Source organism: Synchiropus splendidus, chromosome 14 (genome assembly GCF_027744825.2).
Source record: "Synchiropus splendidus isolate RoL2022-P1 chromosome 14, RoL_Sspl_1.0, whole genome shotgun sequence".
Taxonomy (NCBI): domain Eukaryota; kingdom Metazoa; phylum Chordata; class Actinopteri; order Syngnathiformes; family Callionymidae; genus Synchiropus; species Synchiropus splendidus.
The window spans coordinates 13,305,328-13,329,501 of record NC_071347.1 but is presented as its reverse complement, the minus strand read 5'-3'; the positions used below and the strand labels follow the sequence as shown (position 1 = coordinate 13,329,501).

Genomic DNA, 24,174 nt, shown 5'->3' with positions numbered 1-24,174 from the left:
TTGTCATTTCCTAACAGCTGCAGCTCACTGCTGCCATTCTAAACACGTTGAAGAATACTGCTGCAAATTAGCTGCGTGATCATGTAGTTCTCACACTTGATCCCTCACCGTGCTGAAGACATGTCGACTTGTGCTGTCCAAAAATACACCCAGAGAGACGTCAACCACAAAACCTTGTTTACATTTCCTTTTTTTTTTGAGCTATCGTAACTCACTGGATTTATCCACTCTTGACTGTGTGAATGCAACTGATTTTTCCTTATCTAAAATTTTGTCCCTTTGCTGTTTGCAGCTTTCCAAAACTGGAGTCTGAAGGGGATGAAAGGTGAGCAGTCCAAGTGAAAAAATAACCCATGTGCACATTACACTCACCCACATGACAGGCACATGTATTATGTTCCAAATAAAACTGCTTAAAGTCGAAGGTTTGACCTGTACATGTGCAACTGTAAACCATTAAACCTCTGTACTGTGAAAACTATGTACAGGTTTGTTTGTTTGCTCTTGTTTTTAATTCACTTGTTCATTGTGTTATTGCTGTCGACATACAGCCTTAATACCCTATGAACATATTTCACTTGTCTATTTACATTTGGTTATTTGGAAGTGGGAGCAAAATTTATTAAATTATTGATTAATCTTTTTTAAAAAAGGACAAATATAAAAGAGTGGAATGCAACGTTGCTATAGTTGGTAGTGGCTCCCGTGGACATTTGTATGCACAGATTTGGGTCACACTGGCTGAAATATGTTTTTGTCTTGACATTTGAGATGCTTAAATGCCACTACTTAAATGCTTCTTCTAGACAGCATTTAAAGTGCTATCTCACACTTACTTTGTTTTCCAGTCGGGTTCTTGTCAGTGGCTAGAACTGAATTCATCTGCGCCACCCTAAACAACCCCTCTGAATTTCTAGTCTACCAACTAGTGGAGCGCAATTGTGCCTAGACTAGCTGTTCATCCTCTCTGCAGATAAGATAAATATTCTTTATTTGTGCAATTCTTAAATCAGGCAGCTGAAGATTGACCCACCTTGTCCCCTAGTAACAGTTTAACAAATGTGAGAAGCCAGATTAAAGAACAGCCGGGGACACTTATCAAATTCCCACTGGCTGATCCGAAGCGTCGCAGTCCAGACGGGCTAATGGAGAGCTGCTGCGTCTCGCCAAATTTGCAGGAAGAAATATTTATGTGGGTGTGTTGTGGGGGTCGAGGGTGTTGTTTTTGGGAGGAGGGATAAGGTTTCGGCTAATAGTCGTGTAGATGTGTTCATGTATAGGGCCATTTTCTGATGAGGTGTTTGAGATAAACAGCATATAGTTTTGTATGTGGGAGTGTGGTGTCTAGACAGACTATTGGCGTCTTTAATGTTTTGATGGTTTATGGCTGTGTTTGCTTCGGTCCCCGCAGCCCTTCAGACAGAGATACAGCAGGCGATGGCGATATCAGGTGAGCTCAGAGTTAAGGTGACCAAGTCGCAGGTTGGTCTCCATGGAAACACCTCCCTCTTAGTATCAGTGCAAATACAGACAGACTGTGCATAACTAGGTCATTAAAAGTACTAAAAGCCTCACATGTTCTCACATATTAAAAGCACCTGGGTCAGACTTGAATACAGAAAAGCCTCAGTCTGAACTCCCAGCTGCTCAGCTGTTTGTCTAATAAACTTGTGCATTCAACACCTTGAATAGGAAGCGGTGTGCCGTCGCCTACGCCTCGCAGAAGCCCTGGCTGCTCAATGCAACGCTTGTGGAAAACATCACATTCGAGATGCCCATGATCAAACCCAGGTAAGAGGGAACGTCAGTTTCCTCGATTATCATTTGTATCAAACACCTTTGAAGCCCCAGGCGAAGACTGAGTGTATTTTTGTTGTGGCCTGCAGACGCAGAATTGTTTGCTTCTCGCATAGTTTCTATATGTGTAGTGAACAAATGCTTGATCCTTAGTCAGCGTTTTAATGTGGCTCGTAACATGGATTCAAATCCTCTTCAGCAGAAAGTGAAGTCCAGTGAAGCGTTTTTCATTACTTTAAATCAAGTAAAAGCAGGTCGAACCTCATGTTTTGTGCCGCCACTGGGTCTAGTGTATCAGATGTGGCTATATTTTTACAGTCTCAGTGTTGACACCTGCACTCACAACGCAGCCATGCAGGCCGTGTCAAAGGTGACAGCAAGTGCAGCTATTTGCAGAGATGACCTTTTTGCTCTCAAAGGCAGCTGGACTTTACTGCATATGTTGATACCGATTGTGTCAGTTTTGACCCTGAGACACCTCGAGTCACGTGCTGGCTGAACGGTCCGTCCCCCTGTTTAGTCACACTCAGGGCAGATTTACACCCGTCTGCTGCTTCAACACAGCTGCGTTTCAGGCCAAACATGAAGCAGCGCACACACCCTTAAAGCATCGAGCCATGCCAGGCGCTATAGAGTGGCCCTTCACTTAGAGGCCAGTTAGAGTGATGTTACTATATTCAGTTGACATGTCTCTTATGCACTTAAAACATTATAGTTAGGAGTCTGTGTCATATAACTTTTGTTCTCAATCCAATTTATTTTAATGTGACTTTCTTTGCCAAGCCAAAACGACTGCAGTTACTGTGTAGTAATCTTGAATTTTTAACATTCGCTTTTCTGATATGAGAGAAGGAACAGAGGAGCTGTTTTTTTTCGGCCCCTCTTACTGATATTTTTACCTCCAGTGGAGTCGACGTCAGAGGAGCTACATCTTTCATGTCCCAGACAGCCAACATTTCTCTTGGCCTTCTTCTGTCTGTCCCTTATTTGCTGTCGCTAGATGTTAAGGACAAGAAACAGGACTTACGCTTTAGATCAGGGAACATATAATACACCACTTATTCATGTGTGTATAAACCTTATATTTGCCGGACTATATTTCACTCTAAATAACACCATAATAATTACAGTAAATAAGAAACAAATTATTTTATTAAGGCTTAAATCTAAAATATTTTATGTGATGACGTAAGGCAGAATTTATTCCTGTATCTTTGTCCTCATCTTGGCCTTCTGTAACTCAGGTACAAAGCAGTCATCGAAGCCTGCTCTCTTCAGCCGGACATCGACATTCTCCCTCAGGGGGACCAGACAGAGATCGGGGAGCGGGTCAGTATCATGGGCTTGATCTCTCCAGAGTCTAAGGTTCCTGCAGTGCAACACACAGAGAAGTGGTTTGACCTTGTAGAGCTAAGGAACTGTCATATTACATTCCCTCACCTTTACTGCAGTGAATATCCCTGCTGTTGCCGGGTGACTCAATTCCGTGGAACTCTTGTTCTACATTTTTGTTTCCTGTGTTACAGGGCATCATCCTTTCAGGAGGACAGAAACAACGGATCAGCGTGGCCAGAGCCTTGTACCAGCAGACGCACGTGGTCTTTCTAGTGAGTCAGACCTCTGCAAACACTGCCCTCACTCAATGATCACCTTCTCTTTTGAAATGACTGTGTAAGATCTGCATTCAGAGCAGCCGTATTTCCAGAGAGGTGGTGCGTGACAGAAATAGCAACCATGTGTTGAGTTCAGCTGCAGGGATGAAAGACCCAAACTAACTTGCTTTTGTTAGGAAATGTCAGGTGGCAATTGATTTCTTTGTCTTGCCTTTAGAAAAATAGACTTGAATTACTTGTATGCAATGATCCGGCCTTCTAGCTGATGCAGTGTTGTTGTGTTCTAACAAATCCGGGCAGTCTAGAAACTGAGCGACGACATGGGAACAACAGCTGAACTGGTCGAATCAGCTCATGCTGGGCTTATTCCGATGTGGTGGTTTTTCTGTGATGTTAATGCATCTAGCGAAAGATGATTCTTGGCACGGAAGGAATAATAAGTTTGTCTGCATCGTTCATAGGACGACCCATTTTCTGCCTTAGACATCCACCTGAGCGACCACCTCATGCAGGATGGCATCCTGAAGCTCCTGCGAGAGGAGAAGAGGACCGTGGTGCTGGTCACACACAAGCTTCAGTACCTGCCGCACGCAGACTGGGTGCGTGTGTGTGTAAACATTCTAATCTCTTTTCAGACCAAAGTCATTGACTTTCCCTCAGGAGAGTTTAATTTGTTGTGTCTGTGGCTCTCTGCGCTTATGCAGATAATCGCCATGAAAGATGGGACCATCCAAACCGAGGGAACTCTGAAGGACATCCAGAATTCAGAACCAGATCTCTTTGAGCAGTGGAAGACTCTGATGAACAGACAGGATAAGGAGTTCGAGAAGGTGATGGATGCCGTGTACTGAAAGCAGTTTGTCTCTTTTAATAACAGTCCCGCATGGTTGTAGGAGTGACTTTATATCAATGCAGGTTTTATGAATTCAATTACAGGAGACCGTTGCAGCCAGTATGACTGACCTGGAGAGGAAGAACTTGCGAAGAGCTATGTACTCCAGAGAGGCTGCCAGGACCGAGGCAGAGGAGGAAGGTCAGGACAACACTATGAACCATTCAGAAGAGCGACTCAAGGCAGTCTTTGATTTTTCAAGGCTCTACCTTCCTTTCTATCTCAATAGTTGGGGGTTGCCATAAATTGTCAGTATGTCAGTCTTCACATTGGCTGTAAACTGTGTTAGAGATACTGTGTCCAAGTTCCGGGGCTCTGCTCTTTATCTGTGCTCTATTTCGTCTCACGTGGGCTGGTGACACCTCTGGGCGCATGTGTCCGACGACTCCGACACCAGGTGTTGCCCTCATGTTCGATGGAGCAGGTGTGACTAGAAAGCATGAAGAGTATCGAGTCGACCGCATCATGGCTCTGCAAATATTAGCAGTGGTGTCTGCAGCATTCGTCATTGGATAGTGTCATCTTCAGTGTTCCTGCCTCTGATCCCACTGTGTCTGCTTTGCTATTCAGATGTTGCTGCATGATGTGAGAGATATTACTGCCCTGCCTTTATCTTGCTCCGTGCACGTCTGAGGCTCACTGACACCCACATGCAGTGTGATGCTGCAAGCATGTTAAATAACAGTACATCTTTTTCAAGGATGAGGAGGTGGTTATAATGCCTCTAAATATTGTGTCCTAGCGGCTTCAGCAAAAGCACCACATTTCACAGCACTAAGCATGTGCTTGTTCATGCAGTGGCTCATTTTCTCTCTGTTCTCGACTCTCTCAATGTAAGAAATGTCTGCTACCTTGAGAGAAAATGAAGATTATAGATGAACAGTAATGTTGACGTTTTCAATGTCAGAGTCCAAGTTCGATGATGACTATAAACTGCAGATCTCATGGCTTCCCTGCTCTGGATTGCAGAGGAATCGCTGGAGAGCGAAGATGACGACAACATGTCGCAGGTGATGCGTCAGCGGGCCACCATTCCCTGGCGCTCCTGCAGCACCTACCTGTCCTCTGCCGGCGTCCTCCTGCTGAGCCTGCTCCTGCTGTCGCAGCTACTCAAACACTCGCTCATGGTCGCCATCGACTACTGGCTGGCACATTGGACGTCACACGTCATCAAGGCCCAGATCGATGCCAGAAACCACAACTGCTCAGTGGTGCAGGTGAGAGCTGAATGCTGAGCCAAGACTGGAAAATTGGCCAAGTGAATGGAGCTATGTTGAGGAGGGCAACAAGAGGAAAGCACTTCCTTGTGGAGCTTTCTCATAGGCATTTAACCAGTGGAACGTTGAGTATTATTGCTACAAAAATAGTCATGTCATCGCAGTTTCCCAGTGTTCGTTAGAAGCATGACCTCATTGTACTCAGTTACTCTCATCTCCAATGACCTCAAACACAAACGTTGGCTGACGCACCCTCAAGCCACTGCAGCTCAACCTCATCTGCATGCCGGCAAGTGAAAGAGCTTCTCTGAGCGCACAGTTTCACGCTGAAGGAGGCTCGTGCTAAGCAGGAGAGCGTGTGAAGCAGAACACTTATCACGTTTTGGGTGATTTCCCAAGGTGTATTTACATAAAATGTTTCAGCACTGGAGGTCAGCCTGGAACATCAGTGTCGTCTTCTTATGTCCTGATGTAAGGCTGCTCTGCTTCTGAATAGGTTCATGTGTGTCTGTAAACCAGGATTAGAGACTTGTCCAGGGGCATCGTGTTTTATTTTTCTGCTCCTCTCTATATATTTTTAGCTCTGCTGGTGTCAGAATTTCACTAGTACGTCAGTAGGGATTTCTTCTTTAGAGTCTAAAACAGAGGCTCGAATCCAAGCCATTTCTAAATGACAGACTCTGAGCCAAATCCAGAAATAAATGGGACTTAAGCGCATCTAATATTTATTAACAAACAAAATTTGCATTTTGAAAATGTGATTTAGCGCAGCAAAACAGCTTAATTGTAGTAATTAAAATAAATTCAAATTGTTTTTCCCTCAGGAAATGGCCCTGGAAGTAGCCGCTCCACTAGTTGGTAACCACTGGCCTAAAGCATATGCAGTATAAGAGAGGGGTTTCCTGCCTGAATGGTGTGAACTGGACTCCTTTTTTAAATTAGATTCAGTCTTCAGTCAAACAACACACACTCATGACCATAAACCGTCCTCAGTCTCGCTGTTCAGTCATCAGTTCTGTGCAAGAGCTTGCTCTAACCAATCCACAAGTTGACTTTCTCCATCCTCTTCAGTCCCACCTTGCTCATGGATCATGCTCTTCACCAAACTTTGTCTTTCCCTAAACTAAACGTATGGCATGTGTTTCACCTGTTATTCATTGTGTAATTCAGTGAAGTGAAGATGAGATGCTCCAGTCTGCAGCGTCGCTCACACCCACAGACCGAGGCGTCATATTATTGGTGGCATGAGCCATGTAAAAAAATATATAAGTAAAATAAATTGTGCACACATTTCTATCTACGTCGCATAATATTTCAAGGAGGATCACGGTAAAAAGTATGAATTTAAAAAATACATGCACAAGAGACATACGCTGGACGTGAACCATCAACCTTGTGACTCACAGGGACTTTAACCACTATACTGACACTCAGTCACGTGACCAGCTGTTCGGGTTGAGCGGTACAGCCTTACATATTTGTAGGATGTGGCTCTTTTCAGCAACAAAGTAAAACAATGTGGCTCTTAACCTCTGACTGGTTGGCCACCCCTGGTGTAGTGGTTCTGGAGAACAGTTTGATATCCACTGTGTGGTCAGGTCAAGCAGAGCGCAGCGAGGCGATGTTAAATTTTCACCTTTCAATGTTGATATATTGACTTTCCACCAGCAATTACCTGCCTCTAGTATTGGGCTCTCCAGCTGTCTGTTTTCATGACAAACCAAGTCTTTTGATCTACAGTGGGAGTCATGCAAAGAACTCCTTGCTTCCTGGTATTTACAGTAGCTAGTGACTTGACTAAAGCACCTCATTGCTCACTATATATCCTGCCTTTGACTGCTGGAGGAGGGCACACAAACCCCTGCCTATTACTTTGATGCCAGACTAACAGGATGAGGAAGGAATGAAAGTAACCGATGGCACAAATATCCAGAGCATTACTGCATCAGTGATCGGTCTGTGTGGAAGCTGAGGTCCAGATTCATTGTTGACATTTACAACCTCTACAATAAGAAACGGATTGTTGAACGGCATGATATTGTAATATCACCATCCACTGCCTACAACATGATCTAGTGTTTGGTGAACTTTAAATGGTTTTAATTTGAAGCCAACTGTTGGCGTTTGAAGCTGGTGGGACTCTGACTCAGAAGGTTTGAACTCAAGTCTCTCCAGCCTGCTGACTGAAAGCACCGCTTCCCCTGTAAAAGCATGAATCATGGCACATTAGTCACTTCATTTTAACTGGTCTCAGAGTTTAATTGAGCCTGTAATGACAGTGAAAGCAACGTGACTGATGCACCGCAACACTCAACTCTCCAAGCACTCGATGGCCTCTGCTCTGTCTGCAGGACTGTGGCTTCAGTCACTCGTGGTACCTGTCCGTGTTCAGTGTGCTGTGTTGCCTTGGCATCGTCCTCTGTCTCGCCACATCGGTGGCGGTGGAGTGGACCGGACACAAAGTGGCCAAGGAGCTGCATCACAACCTGCTCAACAAAATCATCCTGGCGCCCATGAGGTAGGCGGCCAGGTCCCTTCTGTGTCCCTCGGCTTCATGGTGTGTGCCTAAGAGAAAACCATTTCCTAGCAGAAGCGTGATTAAAAGCCCCTTTTGTCTCGCTCCATTACTCAAAAAAAACCCATCTGCTTTACTTAAACACAAGCCGCGAGACACCTCTTACATAAATAACCCCCTCCTCCTCCCCCGCACATGTCAACACTGTAATCGGCCACACATGAAAGCTCACATATATCTCACATGGATGGACATAAACAGAACCAGCTGTGTGTGATGGACATGATATTCATGACTGATATAACTGTTTCTCCCAAATACTTTTATGGCGCTTTTTATCAAAGAGATTTTGTAGTTGTTTCTCACAGTTGAAGCAAGCAAAGGTCACATTTATATATCACACGCGGGAGACAATCACGTAGTTTGAAGTTGTCATTGAATATCATGATATATATTGTGTCTGTCCCGTGAAATAACATCTCTGGTGAGTCATTTGTCATGCCTTCCTCCCAGACTGTTTGAGACGACTCCGCTGGGCAGCATCCTAAACCGGTTCTCCACTGACACCAACACAATTGATCAGCACATTCCGACCACGCTGGAGTGTCTGGCTCGCTCTACGCTTCTGTGCGTGTCTGCGCTGGGGGTCATCTCCTATGTGACCCCTGTCTTCCTCATAGCTCTCCTGCCTCTGGTCATCACCTGCTACTTCATTCAGAAATACTTCAGAGTGGCCTCAAGGTGAGGTGAAGCGTGAGAGCTTGCAAACAAAATATCACCGACCTGCTTCTTCTGCTGTCATCTAACTGATTTCATATTCTCTTGCTTTGTGTTGCATTCAGGGACCTGCAGCAGCTGGAGGACAGCACTCAGTTGCCTTTACTCAGCCACTTCTCAGAGACGGTGGAGGGTCTCAGCACAATTAGAGCCCTCAGGTGACTCCTGTTTGACCTTATTGTCCCGCACATTTCTGTAGTTTTGTATGTGAATGTTGCATAGTCATGGCTGTAAGAGTTACCGTAATTTCCGGACTATAAGCCGGTACTTTTTTTTTGCGGTCAGAGCCCTGCGGCTCATAGAACAGTGCGGCTAATATATGGACTTTTACAGGCTGAAATCAGATTAAACCAGAGGCTTTTTATTTACCCTTAAAGTACTGTTTCCGCCCACCACAGCTCCGTCAACAGGGTCGGTTTCCTGGAGGTCTACAATCGAGATGCAGCCGCTGAGGTCTGCAGTGGTGTCGGAACTCCATTTCCTCACCCTTGATGCCGGACCCCATTTTCAAAACTAGTTTTGAAAAGCGTTTATATGCGCATCACTGACCTGTCTACAGCACAGATAGCACCACTGAACCTGTGGCTTGTAGACCACTGCAGCTTATGTATGAACAAGATCTATTTTCCATCTTAAATCTAGTGGAAGCGGATAATATTCTGGTGCGCTCTATAGTCTGGAAATTATGGTAACTGTGAATGATTTATATCTATTTAAGTAACAAAAACATTCAATTTATTTAAAAAAGAGCCACATTTCTCCCTGAAACACTTATTTTATCAGAAACATATACCATGATTTACGTCAGTAATGCCACATTTTTCTCGCGGTCTGAACCCTGCGGGTTATACGACGCGGCTAATATATAGATTTTTAGAGGCAGAAGAGCGTCATGCGTCAAGATATTGAGCCTCGTCACATCAAACTGATGAAATCACAAGTGTTTTATTGACCTTAAAACATTTAAAATGCACAGTTTTCGCCTGCGTGTCTCAGCGCCGCAAACAGAGCTGATCTCCTGGCGGACCGGAGACGAGAAGCAGCAGCTGAGACCAGCTGTGGTGTCGGAACTTCAGACAAAACAGCTCATTTTGGGCAGTTTAATGTAAATGAAAGATGTGAGGAGTTCATGATTCAAGTTCAGAACATTGCCCAGTTAGTTTCACGAGTCAGTCGCCATGATTTGACCCTGTTTTCCAAACTAGTTTAGAAGTGATCCTCATGCATGTTGGGTGCACCACTGACCTTTCTACGGCACAGACAGCACCACTGCACCCGTGGCTTGTAAATGTACAAGATCTATTTTCCTTCTTAAATTTTGTGGGTGGGGCTGATATTCCGGTATATATATATATATATATATATATATATATATATATATATATATATATATATATATATATATATTTTATATTATTAGAATTCGCACGTCCCAGTTTAACTTGTGTTTGGTCCGCAGGTACGAGCCGAGGTTCAGACAGAGGTTACTACAGTTCACAGATGCCAACAACATCGCTTCTCTCTTCCTCACCGCAGCCAACCGCTGGCTGGAGGTCCGCATGGTAAAACATTTTTGCCATTAAAGCTTCATGAAGCAAAGTCTTTTTTTATCTTGTCCAGGAGAAAGAAACATCCTGAATAAGTAGCACAATCTGTTTAGAAGAAGTAGCCTCATCAAACTTCATTTATCCATCGCTGTTGTTTCACGCCATCAAACTGTGAAGTCAGCTGTTGTGCCATTAAATATTCATCCTCTGCTCCACGTGTCAGTTCATGGCACCTTTTGTTGAGCCTGGTTCTTTTGTTGTCATAGTCGATGTTTCATGTATCATAAGACCTTCAAACTGCAGTTCATTCATTGTTCCCAAAGTGTTGTCTCTTCTCACTCTGACCGTGGCAGGAATATATCGGCGCATGTGTGGTGCTGGTGGCAGCAGTGGCTTCAATCACCAACTCACTGTATGACCAGCTGTCCACAGGTCTGGTGGGACTCGGCCTCACGTACGCGCTGATGGTGAGACTGGCAGAACACATGCGTGTGTGTGCAGAAACACTCAGCATGTTGCTTTTATAGAGGTCCATTTTAATGAATCTGAAACCCCTGAAAAGGCAAATAACTTTCATTAACTTTCATTTGAGCCTAGAATAGAGCTCTAATGCCCAAATCCACTGCAGCATTGTTTCTCTAATTTAATCCAGTAAAATGTTCTAATCCCTGTCTGCATGCTCTCAGTGCCCTGACATCATGAGTGAAGTCGCTGATGCAGAACTGGACGGCAGAACTTTCCTATTAAAGTCTAGCACAATGATTCCACCAACTTTTGGAGGTTTCTGAAAGCACAAGGAAACAGCCTTATCACAGCAGAGTTATTCTGCTGAATAATCTGAGCTGCTCTCAAAAGCCGCAGCCCTGCATTCATGAGCACCGGGCTCTTGCTCCTCAAGATGCAGCGCCGACTTTTAGCATGAATAACGTTTTGCAAGACCAGCACCGTATACTTGCTCATTCTAAAAAAGCAAAATAGCTTCATCTAATGAGTCATAACAAACTGCCGCAGCATTAAAAGACAAACTCAATGTGAATAAAACTTTCATCCGTGACTGTTCCAACAGATACATCCATCAAACTATGACAAAATGGAGCGTGTTGCTGGGTCTAAATTAATTTGCAGGGGTTTAATAGAGTCTGGTTCTGTGCTGTCAGACGCTGTCATCATGCTGAGGAACGGCATCTCCATGACCTTTGATGTCATGAATCTTTAAAGAATTCATCAAATAGCCATAAACGCATCACTGTCTCTCCCTGGTATCAGGTGTCCAACTACATGAACTGGATGGTGCGGAACCTGGCCGACATGGAGGTGCAGCTCGGCTCCGTCAAGAGGATTAACAGCCTTCTGAAAACAGAACCTGAGAATTACGAGGGGCTGCTGTGTGAGTGCGGCGTCACACTCTCACCTCACATCCATCCTGCGGACACGTCTGGTTGTGTTGTGCTGTGGGATTCACTTAAGTGTGTCTCACCCGGCTGGAGCACCGAACCTGAGACCGAGACTGGAGCCTAGGGAGAGCAAGACCAAGAGTTTGAGGGTCAAGACCAACACCAAATGAATACAGAACATTCGTTTGTTCCAATGAAAGCATTTCAGTTCTTCGGTTTCTTTTGCTGTTAAAAGTTAAGGTGTGTCTGTATGACTATGGTGGACTTATGCATCTGTATTCAGTTCGGTCCCGGTCTTGGTCTCTGCTTGGTCTTGGGCCCTTTGGTCTCCATTACAAGACAACGGCTGGAAGGCTCTTGTCTGTTCCCTAACTGACTATTGAAATAACATTCAGGGTGGTTTCACACTGCGGGTTCTGTCTCAGGTGGGTCTGAATCCGACTTGCCTCCCACTGTGCAGCCTCGCACCTCTGCGCCTCAGTTCATGTCCCTTTTTTCCTGATCAGATGGTGCAAAATTGCTGGTTTGTGACCCACGATGAAGCAGGTCTCAAGGAAGTTGTCATCAGCCGCGCGACAACCTATTTACCACCGTCGTCAGATATGAACTGATGACGGAGCTCTGCCACGGCTGTAACAGAATGTGGTGTTTCACAGCCAAAACTAAACATGAAAGAGTCTAGTCATGTTTATTATACGAAGAAACAGCAGAAACAAGCTGCGTAATACGGAGCGTCTTGACTGATCCACGCTGCTCTCACAATGAACGATGAACACAATGAGAGACATTACTGACCATCGAGAAGGTTTTAATCATTGAAGTATAGATCCAGACGTCAGAAATGATTAATGACTAGTCTGGTGATTTTCAGTAACTCAGCGCAGCATTATTCATTTGAGCAAATCCGTCTGTCAATAATATCAGCCTAATAAAGGCGAAAACACTATCGACACGAGTCCCGGTCCACAGCACCAGTCTCCTGTCGCTCCCAGCTGCACACCTCAGTGTTCTGGGAGTTTGAGAAGTTGTTTTGAACGATGTTGTCCGCCCAGACAGCGATCAGACCCTTTACTGGCCGGCATTTATCAGGTTTGTGTGGAGTCGCGCTGTACACGTAGTTTCCAGCATCTAGCGCAGAGTCGCCTGAGGCGAGAAGCTCACCACCCGCTGAGAGTTTCCCGAGACAAGGTGCGGCTCTCCAGTGGGGATCAAGTCTGCGGCCAAAACCCGACTCGCTTGTGTTCACATCTCTGACTTTTTAGCTGAATGACAGAGTCCGCAGTGTGAAAACGCCCTCAGTCACTTGGAGAGTTGGATTTACTGATTTGAAGTTCGCATTCAAACGTTTCATCCTCCGTTGTGTGTGTGATGATTAAGCAAATACCAGTAAAACGTAGGGTAATATCTGGCTTCTTCATCTGTCTCAGCTGGCTCCCAGGTCCCTGACCGCTGGCCCCAGCACGGAGAGATCAAGATCCAGAACTTAAGTGTCCGCTACGATCCCTCCCTGAAGCCTGTTCTGAAGAATGTCAATGCACACGTCAGTCCGGGACAGAAGGTGAGGAGGTCACCAGGATCTGTTTCTACAATACGGATGGATGAAAAGAGAGCTAAAGTGGGACGGTTTGTTCAGGTGGGGATCTGTGGTCGGACAGGAAGTGGAAAGTCCTCCTTCTCGCTGGCCTTCTTCCGCATGGTGGACATGTTTGAGGGTACAGAAACGCTGCTGCCGCTCATGCTGGGTAATGGTTGACAAAGTATTGGCTCCGACAGGGCGGATCGTGATCGATGACATCGACATCGCCAAGCTGCCGCTGCAGACCCTCCGATCTCGCCTGTCCATCATCCTGCAGGACCCCATCCTCTTCAGCGGCACCATCAGGTACCAGCACATTCAGCACAAAAAATGGCGTCACCATCTGTGAGGAGGAATTTTGGGATCTGAGGTTATTTTTAGTCGCGAATCTGTGATGCTGCTGAAGTTGAGTTCACAGGAATGTCTCCGTCATCAGCTTATAAATAAGTTTCATTTGTGAAGTGACTTGATGGGACGAGGTTGAAGGTGTGTTATGTAAAATAATGGGAAAAGATGTTCCTATTTTCTGATCCTGATCATCCTGATCATTTGTTCTTTCTTAATTCAGCGAGTGATTGACAACTCAATCCTCAAACCCAGACACGTTCCTCCTCTAGCAAACTATGTTTTTGGCCGAGTTTGTAAGTCTCTTTCCAAGTTTGTAAATGTGTTTTCAGAGTTTGTAAATGGGTTTCCTGTGTAATGCAAATTTTCCGAAGAATTGTATGGAAAAGAAAGGGATCAAATTACGGATGTGGTTACTAGAATGTTCCACTCGTACCAGCTGCTGGGGTTCACCATTGGGAGTTGACAAAATGCTGAAAGATGCTAAAATACATAAACAAAAATACATAAAAAAAATAAAAACTTAGAAATACACTAACAAACTCAGGGAAAAAATAGTTTTCTAAAGAAGAGTCGAACACTCAAAAACCAAATATTGCAAAATAACTCGTACTACTTTACACATTCATGAGGTGGTTTTTAGAAATTTAAAAAATAATAAACATTTTGGAAATATTGCTGATATTGTGGGGAAAAATGTTTTGTAAACCCAGCTTGTGAGAGAGGATGGTGGGGAGGCGAAAGTAGCCGCTGAGAATGTTTTTAAAAGTATTGGACAATGCATTGAACAGTAGCGTTTGTTGACTGTGGTGATTAAATAGTGTTAATTTTGTGTTTGGATCAGTCAATTATTATTGGTATTCGTGCAGCATCATACTGTAGTTCTGTTTCTTTAGTGTTTTTTCTTTGTTTTAGCATGAAAAACATTTTATTTCCAGAAGGTTATTTGACGGTGATGGGAGCGGCCTGTAAAAGGCACTGTTGCATCTGTTTACAACATGGTTTTGTGTTGAATTGAACGTCCTACTAGACAACAAGGTGCTGAACAAGAGAGTCCAATCCTCTTTATTGTCTTTGGACGTTCAGTGACTTTATTTTCGCTGGTGTGCTGGTCTGCCAGAACAGAGAGGCTTCACAGAATAGAAAGGAGTGGAGTGGGCTTGTGTGGTGGAGCTGGCCAAGCCTGAAGTCAAAGCTTGAGTGTGTGTGTGCAGGTTCAACCTGGACCCAGAGGTGAAAGCGACAGACCAGATGCTGTGGGAGGCGCTGGAGATCGCACAGCTGAAGCCTGTGGTCAAGTCTCTTCCTGGAGGCCTCGGTGAGAACCACTCCATGTGTGGTGTGAGGAACGGAGGCAGCTGTGTGTCTTGCCATGAAACACTACAAGAGATCACAAGACGTTTCAGCCCCACTGTGGGATTCTGTTGGTGGTGAGCGTGTGGCGCAGAGAAACAGCCACAATATAATTTACGTTCACTGAAGCCAAAGGGGATATTGATCGCTAACCCAGAAGTTAATGGCCACTTAATTCAGCTCTCAGATTGACTGAGCGGAGCAGCGGCGGCAGGGGTCATGAATGGTTCATTCTCACCCACAAATCAGGTGTTTCTCCACCGGCCCGCCAGGACAGAGGGTCACGTATGATTTAACATCAACCCAACTGTGAGGAAGAGTTGGCTCAAGGTTCTTCAAAGCAGCATTCAGGGTCATCTTGTGTCAGGATTCTCCTGCCAGCAGCTGCGCAGCACAGCGCACCGTGGCGACTGACAGGGACTGAATTTGAAACCCCGGGAGGAAACGTGTGGCCCATCTAAAAACGGAGCGCAGTATTATTAGCAGCATGGAGGAGCAGTTATTCCTGATACCTTCTTGAGTCTGAGGAGAAGATGGAACTGAGCAACGATGAATATATCAGAAGGTTGGATGAATGGATGATTCATCATAGAAATATAAGAAATATGAATCAATGTAGGTGTGAAGTGGATGATGAGTGCATTCTGAGTTACAGATGGGTGGATGGATGGATGGATGACTGACAGCTAGATGGATGGATGGATGGATGGATGGATGGATGGATGACTGATAGATGGATGGATGGTTGGATGACTGACAGATAGATGGATGGATGGATGACTGATAGATGGATGGATGGTTGGATGATTGATAGAAAGATGGATGGATGGATGACTGATAGATGGATGGATGGTTGGATGATTGATAGAAAGATGGATGGATGACTGATAGATGGATGGATGGATGATTGATAGATCATCAGAGCTGATATTTTTATTTTTTTTCTGTTCACAAAATGCCTTGAATCATATCTATCTTTTTTCTTTCTATCATCATGGAATAATTCCACTTGTTCTGACAAAGCCACTCATGCAGACAAGTGCTGCTATTTACAGCAGCAGCACCGTCCGCATGTGGCGCCTCCTTCAACAAGGTTCACTGTTTCCTAAGCTGTGGTCTCCGCACAGACGCGGCGGTGACGGAGGGCGGCGAGAACTTCAGCCAGGGCCAGAGGCAGCTGTTCTGCCTGGCCCGAGCCTTCGTCCGGAAGAGCAGCATCCTCATCATGGACGAAGCCACCGCCTCCATCGACATGGCAACGGTCAGTGTGTGTGACCAGAGGGTGAGGGGGCTCTCATTTGGGTCACCGTGGCAACCGTGAAAACAGAGGCGCTGGTGAAAATGTGGAGTGGCAAGGGCTGTGTGTGAGAACTGTAGGGAAGCAGACGTGGAGAGGAAATATTGGGGGCAGTGAGAGGCCAGGTGGAGGGCTGAGGGGGGTCACAGAGAACACAAGGGATGGGACGTGACAGAATAGGCAGAGTCAATGACTTGGAAATTAACCTCTTTGACTCCCACGTCTTTTCATAAATACTGATGTAGTGTCATGAGGGGGGAAATCTAGCTGCGCTTGACCTTCCTTGCAAAAAATCTGTCGGTTTACTTCACATTGGCATGTCGTGGAACATGTCCTCCATCATCAAAGTTATATTATGGGATGTTTCTGGCCCACAGGAGAGCATCCTGCAGAAAGTGGTGATGACCGCCTTTGCTGAGCGAACCGTGGTGACCATAGCAGTGAGTATGGCAGCGCCTCCGGCCGCTGCAGCACCTGAGTAACCGGCTCTTGTCTCCACCAGCACCGCGTCCACACCATCCTGAACGCCGACGCGGTGATTGTGATGAAGCGCGGGATCATCCTGGAGCACGAGCGGCCGCAGGTCCTGCTGGACAAGGAGGACAGCGTCTTCTCGTCCTTCGTGAGAGCAGACAAGTAGCACAAGCGGCGCCGCGAGAGGAGACACATTCAAAGTGCAATTGTCCCATTCACACAGATTCACTTAATTTTTTAAAACACCTCTTGTATTATATTTGTACATAGAAATGCCTTTAATAATAAAACATAAATTATCAATGGAATGAGTGCTCAGGTGTCTTCGTTGTGACATTGTTTCAGTCAGTCAGTGGAAACTGCGGTGTTTTATTTGTTCAGAGGGTTAGATCCTACAGGAGAGGGGGTGAAAACAGGGGACACCCTGGACAGCTCACCACACTCACACACCTTAGGACAATTTAGACTCATCTGTGAGAGGAAACCAGAGTGCCTGGACACGCTGACTCACTTGTGTTATAGGTATTTATTTATTTCATGCTGCATGAACAGTTTAGTGCGGACACTATTTATTTTAATAAAGTAAATAGTTTTGTACCAAATAATAAAAATGATTCAATAATGAAGACAGTGATAAATTCTTTATTTCTTTAAAACGTTTTTTTTTTCTACATCTGACTTGTTTACAAAAATATAAATAGCATAGTAATTTTAATATTTACAAGTTATAAAAACAATATATTTGCGATTTAACTCAAATTATTTTTTTCTTTTTTAACCGTCGAACCATTTTATCGTACTTTCTTGGAATAATTCATCGTTTTAGATGCAGGTGCAGATTTTCATCTAAGGACAAATGAAAGTCATGTGACTTCCTGAGGGAATGCCAAAACACTGGATATTATTTCGTGATTCCAGTTTATGACAATATGTTTTGTGATGTTTCTTTTTTTTTTTGCCATAATTGCGCGTGCGTGATCTGAATGTTTAAAACGCTTCGAGACAGAAAACGATATCCGACACCTGACGGTCACGTGACCGTGGGAAGGGGGCTCGCGTGAAGACCCCTGATCCCGGCAGGTTGGATCAAAACGACTCGCAGTCGTCAGCGGGGGGGACAGCACTCGCGGGACATCGCGCTCCGTCACGCGCGCAGCTTCCACCCATGGAGGCGCAGCTGAGCCCGAGAGTGACGGCGGCAGCTGCGGACCTGAGAGGCGCGAGGAGGACGCGCTCTCCTCCAGAGGCAGCGAGCGCGCGGGCCGAGTAGCATGGGAGCGCCAGCATGTTGTCCAGGAAAGGACTCATTCCCGAGGACTACCTGCTGACGCGGCTGGCCGAGGACGTCCTGCAGCCCAAGTTCAAGGCCAAACCCCGCAAGGCTCGATTCGTGGCCAAGAACGGCACCTGCAATGTGGCGCACACCAACATCCGGGAGCAGGGCCGCTTCCTGCAGGACGTCTTCACCACCCTGGTGGACCTCCGGTGGCTGCACACGCTCATCATCTTCACCATGTCGTTCCTGTGCAGCTGGCTGCTCTTCGGCATGATCTGGTGGCTCATCGCCTTCGCGCACGGGGACCTGGCCGCGCGCGGGGACGACGGCGCCTTCGTCCCGTGCGTCACCGACATCCACTCCTTCTCCTCCGCCTTCCTCTTCTCCATCGAGGTGCAGGTGACCATCGGGTTCGGCGGTCGCATGGTGACGGAGGAGTGCGTGTCCGCCATCTTCGTCCTGATCGCGCAGAACATCGTGGGGCTGCTCATCAACGCCATCATGTTGGGCTGCATCTTCATGAAGACTGCGCAGGCGCACCGGCGCGCCGAGACGCTCATCTTCAGCAAGCACGCGGTGGTGTGCGTGCGCGACAACCGCCTCTGCTTCATGCTGCGAATCGGGGACCTGCGCAAGAGCATGATCATCAGCGCCACCGTGCGGATGCAGGTGGTGAGGAGGACCACCACCCAGGAGGGCGAGGTGGTCCCGCTGGACCAGATCGACATCCACATGGACAATCCGATCGGCACCAACGGCCTCTTCCTGGTGTCGCCGCTCATCATCTGCCACGTGATCGACCGGCACAGCCCGCTCTACGACCTGTCCGCCTCGGACCTGCTGCACGATGACGTGGAGGTGATCGTGGTCCTGGAAGGCGTGGTGGAGACCACCGGCATCACCACGCAAGCGCGGACCTCCTACGTGTCCGAGGAGATCCTGTGGGGGCAGCGCTTCGTGCCCACCGTGTCCGAGGAGGACGGCATGTACGCGGTGGACTACTCCAAGTTCGGGAACACGGTCAAGGTCCCGACGCCCTGCTGCAGCGCCAGAGTGCTGGACGAGGCGGGAGGCATCGTCCAGTTTAAGCTGAGCGAGGGCGCCGCCTTGCGGCCGACAGTCAGACGACGGCGGGCGTCCACCATCAGAAGGAAGTCGACGAAGGAGAGCTCGTGAACGGAACATTGGAGGACAATAACAGAGAAGAATCTTAGTATTTACTTTGCAATCGAGGGTTTTTTTTCTCGTTTTTTTTAGAAATCCAATGGGAAAAAAAAATCACTTAAGTTATTTGCTTGTTTCATACTTTTGCTACGTTTTCTGAGTGACCGCATGTCAGAGAAAATTAAGTCAGTTTTCATTAAAACTATATTAAAGTGAAACCTAATGTCTGTCGTAACAGTTACTGAGTTACATAAGGTAGAGCTTTACCGCTTTTCTATTGCAAGAATTATAACATACAGTCATGAACAAGCCTAGTACCAAGTCAAATCACGGTGCAGATATGTCGATGGAAGTATCAGAAACATATAAATGAAAATGCCAATAATAATAAAAAACATTCCAAATAAATAAATAAAACAAGATGTAAAATAAAATATACATATTAACGCCAGGGGCAAATTATTTAAATGAAGATTTTTAATTGAGAGCAAGCAATTATTAATTTTTGTGCTTTTTGTTTGGAGGAATGTTTAATGGAATTGAAGTATCATTGCGTTACAATGTAGAAACCAATTGAGGAATGGGATCTGTGAGCATATTTAGATTTATGGATGTGGAACTTGGCTGAGATGATAATGAAATGAATGATAACATCAGATGGAGGTCAATGCTCTTCGTATAAACCAAAAACAACATTCTTCCAAAATGGTTCAAATGAGTTATTACGTTACGTTATTAAGACACAGATCTCCTGCCAGAAAATGTTCTCAGCGGGTCAAAGCCAGACGAGATGTGAAGTTGATTCAGTGGATGATTTACAGTGGTGTCGATACCTACCTTCTTAAACGCTTTAGCTCAGAGACTTATTTTAAACATGTCACTTCTCGGGTCTTGTTATTGTTGCTGCTATGTTCACAAGCCTCGGAAACGTTTTATAACAGAGAGCTAATAACGCCAAGCAGTCTGTGAAAACACTCATGACCAACAAAAACATACCTCAATGTAATAATAAAACGTCGATAATAGTTCACATGACTAATTTAATTCATCCAGACGACTTGACACGACTCGGTTGACTTTACGTGATACTTGAATGCTGCATTTGACAACTCAGGAAGAAAACGATGGTTTACTTCCGGGTCAAGTTGGGTCGCTCGTTGTTGAACTTGACGTATAATTTGTGAAGAGAACCTGTATGAATACGTTCACACATAATTATTACAAGTTAAAACGCGCCCAGCTGTGAGCATTTACGCCTGTAAAGATGCTTCGATCGAGCTTTTCATCAAACAACCGCCAGAGAAACGTCAACACCCATAATAACGTTACGTCTATTACTCAACTACTGAGCGACATGGTTGACATGAAATAAAACACACACTCAGAACGGCATTTCTCTCTTTTATTAGATTATAATCCGCAGAGCTTAAAATATTAAATTGCTTTTAACTTAGTTAATAATTAAAATACATAAAAACGAGAGCCAGAACTGAAGAACCCTGCAAAAATTAAAATAAATAAAAAAGGAGAATCATGAACCCAGTCCTCCTCACAGAGGCCAGAACCTGCTTTAAATCTTTGTACAGTCCAAACAGACGGTGAACAATCTGATACTTCTTATGTCCGAATTGTTTCGACAATCTTTGTTTCACTTCAATAAAAGTGAACTGGTTTTCGTCAGTGGGGGTGATGCAGCAGAACCCGCCCACACGCTCCCTCGCCGGCCTCCTGGGGCCTGCAGACATGATGTCATGCCTTTGTCCTTCTGTGCTGATGGTGAGGTGGTCTGCTGCATCAAATGCCTATGATTTTATTTGTCTCCGATATCTCTGATCAAAGTAAATAAAGTGACTTCGGTTTCTCCGGGCCGTCGGCGGCTGTTACAGTTTTGCCCCCACACAACTGCAGTACACCTGGAGGAGCCAGGGGTCAGCAGAGAAGAGAGAGTGGCCTTCTGTCTGGCAGCATCAATGTTTTCTCTCAGGTCCTGAGTAGGAAGCGCTTTGATCACCTCGCCCAAAAAACAACCCTGGACAGTGACTGGCTGAATGCACCCGGTCAGGGGGGCGGGCGAGCGGCGCACCAGCAGAGGAGGACGAGCCCGTGTACTATAGTAGTAGAAGCAAAGCAGAGCCCCTCCTGTGCTGATAGTTAGGTAGAGGAAAGCAGGAGAGCACGCGCCCCCTCCGAACTGAAGTAAAACCAACAAAAACAAAAGTCAAATAAAAGAGAAAATAAAAGGTACTTTTTTGTTCCTAGTTTAGATTGCAGAGAAGTCGGGAGGGATTTGCCCCCGAGAGGAAACGCTCACGCCAATTCCTGCTGGCGTGACAAACCCCTCCTGCCACCCAAACCCCCCCACTCCCGTCAAACGCCCCCCCTCCCCTTCCTTCGGCTGGTTGGTTGGTGTCGAAATACAAGGGTGGTGGAGGGTCTCTAAGTCCCGCTGGCACCGAGCTCGGGTCCAGGTGGTCTGTCCTTCTCGCTAACTTGTCTTCTATCACCCCTTTGGGCCGCCATCTCGCCGCCGGCGCTCATCTCTCCGTCGCTTGGTTTTGTGAAGACGGGGAGGGGGACGGGGCCTGGGCTGTGCCGGGGGGCGCCGGCGTGGTGGAGGCGGGCGGGGCTGGGGTGCAAAGGATTTCAGACAGGTCGTCCATGATACAGGTCTCCTTGGGATCCACCAGGTTGAATTCCCTTACGAAAACGATGAAATGTGCATAGAGAGTGTTCAAGTGGCCCTGCAGGTCCAGAGCCACCGTCTCTTTAAAGTGCGCCCAGTAGAGGTGAGCCAGCACGTGGAACAGGTACCGGCAGATCTTCTTCACCAACGACTCGAAGGAATTGGGGAATTCTTTGCCTGGGAGGAGAAGAACAGCAGAGTTGGAGAGCGGCTGCAAGCCTGACATGAATGAGAACAAGCTCCTCCCCCCTTTTGTTGAGTGTTTAAGACTCGAACCTACAACAAACACACCTAACTAGTCCTTCGACCATATATGACTTTAACTTCACAGTCAATTAAAGAACATCAATATAGGAACAGCAACTATATCCCAATTTGAGTCGACAGTTGCCATGTTCGCGAGTGTCCGGCAGGTGGCGCCAGCAGCACAAGCGTCTCACCGTATTTGGTGGGGAAGATCTCCTCATCTGTGACCAGTTTCTGACAGAGACTCATGACGAAGTCCACGTACTGCGGCGCCGTGCACTTGGTCTTCCTCCCTCTCTCGTCATACCAGTGGTATATTCTGCAGATGCACAAGGAAACAGGTTCGGCGTCAGACAGTGTGTCACGCTTGAGTCATTTCTGCATATTTTCCAGTCCTCATGACTGTATGGTGAGTTGAAGCAACTTCCTGGAACACAGCAGGTGACATGAGCGCTTTTGTTGAGCGTTCAATAACAAAAAAAACACCTCTCTGGCTGGTTGACTGACCAAGGTCGTGGCGGGCAAAGGTCGACACAAACACACACACACACACACACGTCCAAAAGCTGGGTGTTTCAGGGGTTTCAGGTCCTAATTTGGCCTGATCCCAGATTACCCTGCGCCACGGGGCCAGTTGTGGGTCAGACCAGTCGCCATACTTGACCCAAATAGTTGCCCGATTATCAGGCCGGTTACTCTGGAGCATGCCGCGTGTTGGGGTCAAGGGTCGCACATTAAGTCATAAACGACATCAGATGACAAAAGAATTCAAAAGTAACTGCCAAAAAACTAATTAACCTCACAAATGACTATGAACATAACAAGCTTCACTACCATTAAAAACATAATTGGATCTTGGAGAATTCATTGAGTCACTTCAAAGAGATGAAACAATGAATAGCTCATGCCATAATAACGGTATAAAACCACTTTCACTGCAACGGTGACGGAAGGCCTTCTCTCCATGTTTGAGTTACGGTTGCTGGTAGCGCACGGAAACGTTTAGTTCCAAAAATAGCTTGCAGCTCTGAGGCCCGGTGTGGTTCCGCCACAGACGGGGCAGAGGGCGTAGGTGACGGGGCGGCGCAGCACTGCAGAGCGGGCGCACGTGATCACCTGTGGCCCTGCAGCTCCGTGCTCTTCAAACACGGCTGCTCGTGAGAGTTCTGTTGACTTTCCACAGTCTTAGGTGGCGAGTGGAGTTTTCCACTGTGACCCGGTGACACCATCAATCTGTCAGATGTGTATCACGTCTCAACGGTTTGTCATTGTTGTCTACCGTATATGTGTGTGTGTGTGGGTGTGCGAGTGGGTTGTGTGGAAGGTGTTTTAAAAAGCCTGGGTGAGCCGGTTTTTCCAGGCCTCTGCTAACGCTCCGACATAAAGATGGCACCCCGCCCCGACTGGACCGACTTGTTGGAGGAACACAAGGCTCCTCCCTGCTGCGAGCGCTCCTGAATGGCCTTGTGTGTTCAGCGGCGGCTCGCCAGATGCGCTTGTTCGTAGTTACAGTAGCTGTTAAACAGCTGCGGGGGAAAAACACCTTGTTCAGAGTGAGTGGTTTTCTGTTCATGACAGCAGAGACTCTGCTGCCCTCATGCAGCCAGTATGGGCCGGTCACAGGAAGACAATTTACTTCCTGAAGGACTGGGGTGTCGAGGATGTCTCATACAGTCTCTGTAATGAAGACAAGCCCTCACAACAGCCAACCAAGGACCTTCAACTGAGAGCCACAAGCCGACGTCAAGTGTGAGCGACATTAAATGGGGCTTCTTCTACACAGAAAATGTCCAATCTTTGTTTTAAAATGTAAATAGGCAATGATCACAAAGCAACGACTGATCCAATATTTTTCTCAAATGTAGCCATTAGCACAATATTATCGCAATATTAGCTGCGGCTTGAGTTCAACTCCAGCCTCGTGTGAATGCTGAACATCAAGTAAACAACAGAGGTCAGCGAGACAGAGAGGCTTTTTATAGACAGACACATGAACAAAAAAATGCTG

The 24,174-nt window shown here is 46.3% G+C and overlaps 3 protein-coding genes across 10 annotated transcripts in view; 2 read left to right on the top strand and 1 right to left on the bottom strand.

Annotated features, from left to right (window-relative positions):
* The window catches only part of abcc8 (ATP-binding cassette, sub-family C (CFTR/MRP), member 8), a 44,297-nt gene extending 27,183 nt beyond the window's left edge, over positions 1-17,114 (top strand). For 4 of the 5 annotated variants that reach the window (XM_053886029.1, XM_053886028.1, XM_053886026.1 and 1 more), the window contains 22 exons: positions 293-325; positions 1,412-1,450; positions 1,693-1,791; positions 3,042-3,126; positions 3,324-3,404; positions 3,872-4,009; positions 4,115-4,240; positions 4,347-4,443; positions 5,272-5,519; positions 7,871-8,037; positions 8,548-8,775; positions 8,877-8,969; positions 10,271-10,373; positions 10,712-10,825; positions 11,625-11,745; positions 13,180-13,310; positions 13,386-13,464; positions 13,526-13,634; positions 14,888-14,991; positions 16,154-16,287; positions 16,701-16,763; positions 16,826-17,114. In XM_053886029.1, coding sequence (XP_053742004.1) covers positions 293-325; positions 1,412-1,450; positions 1,693-1,791; positions 3,042-3,126; positions 3,324-3,404; positions 3,872-4,009; positions 4,115-4,240; positions 4,347-4,443; positions 5,272-5,519; positions 7,871-8,037; positions 8,548-8,775; positions 8,877-8,969; positions 10,271-10,373; positions 10,712-10,825; positions 11,625-11,745; positions 13,180-13,310; positions 13,386-13,464; positions 13,526-13,634; positions 14,888-14,991; positions 16,154-16,287; positions 16,701-16,763; positions 16,826-16,963 — 2,530 coding nt within the window. In that variant the 3' untranslated portion in view covers positions 16,964-17,114. Of the gene's footprint in view, positions 1-292; positions 326-1,411; positions 1,451-1,692; positions 1,792-3,041; positions 3,127-3,323; positions 3,405-3,871; positions 4,010-4,114; positions 4,241-4,346; positions 4,445-4,667; positions 4,727-5,271; positions 5,520-7,870; positions 8,038-8,547; positions 8,776-8,876; positions 8,970-10,270; positions 10,374-10,711; positions 10,826-11,624; positions 11,746-13,179; positions 13,311-13,385; positions 13,465-13,525; positions 13,635-14,887; positions 14,992-16,153; positions 16,288-16,700; positions 16,764-16,825 lie in introns of all 5 variants that reach the window. The other variant, XM_053886031.1, reaches the window with a different exon arrangement.
* Positions 17,115-17,806: 692 nt separating this feature from the next.
* kcnj11 (potassium inwardly rectifying channel subfamily J member 11) lies at positions 17,807-19,408 on the top strand. Its single transcript, XM_053886032.1, has one exon. It carries the CDS (start codon positions 18,083-18,085, stop codon positions 19,247-19,249), a length of 1,167 nt encoding a protein of 388 aa, XP_053742007.1. The 5' UTR covers positions 17,807-18,082; the 3' UTR covers positions 19,250-19,408.
* A 1,217-nt stretch (positions 19,409-20,625) lies between these two features.
* Positions 20,626-24,174, bottom strand: part of mob2a (MOB kinase activator 2a) — a 47,166-nt gene continuing 43,617 nt past the window's right edge. For all 4 annotated transcript variants that reach the window (XM_053886036.1, XM_053886035.1, XM_053886034.1 and 1 more), the window contains exons 4-5: positions 22,361-22,485; positions 20,626-22,097 (exon numbers count right to left, since the gene is read on the bottom strand). In XM_053886036.1, the coding sequence (XP_053742011.1) occupies positions 21,772-22,097; positions 22,361-22,485 (451 nt within the window). In that variant the 3' untranslated portion in view covers positions 20,626-21,771. The remainder of the gene's footprint in view (positions 22,098-22,360; positions 22,486-24,174) is intronic.

Coding starts and splice junctions, on each gene's coding strand:
- kcnj11 (XM_053886032.1), top strand. CDS start 18,083: ATGTTGTCCAGGAAAGGACTCATTCCCGAGGACTACCTGCTGACGCGG.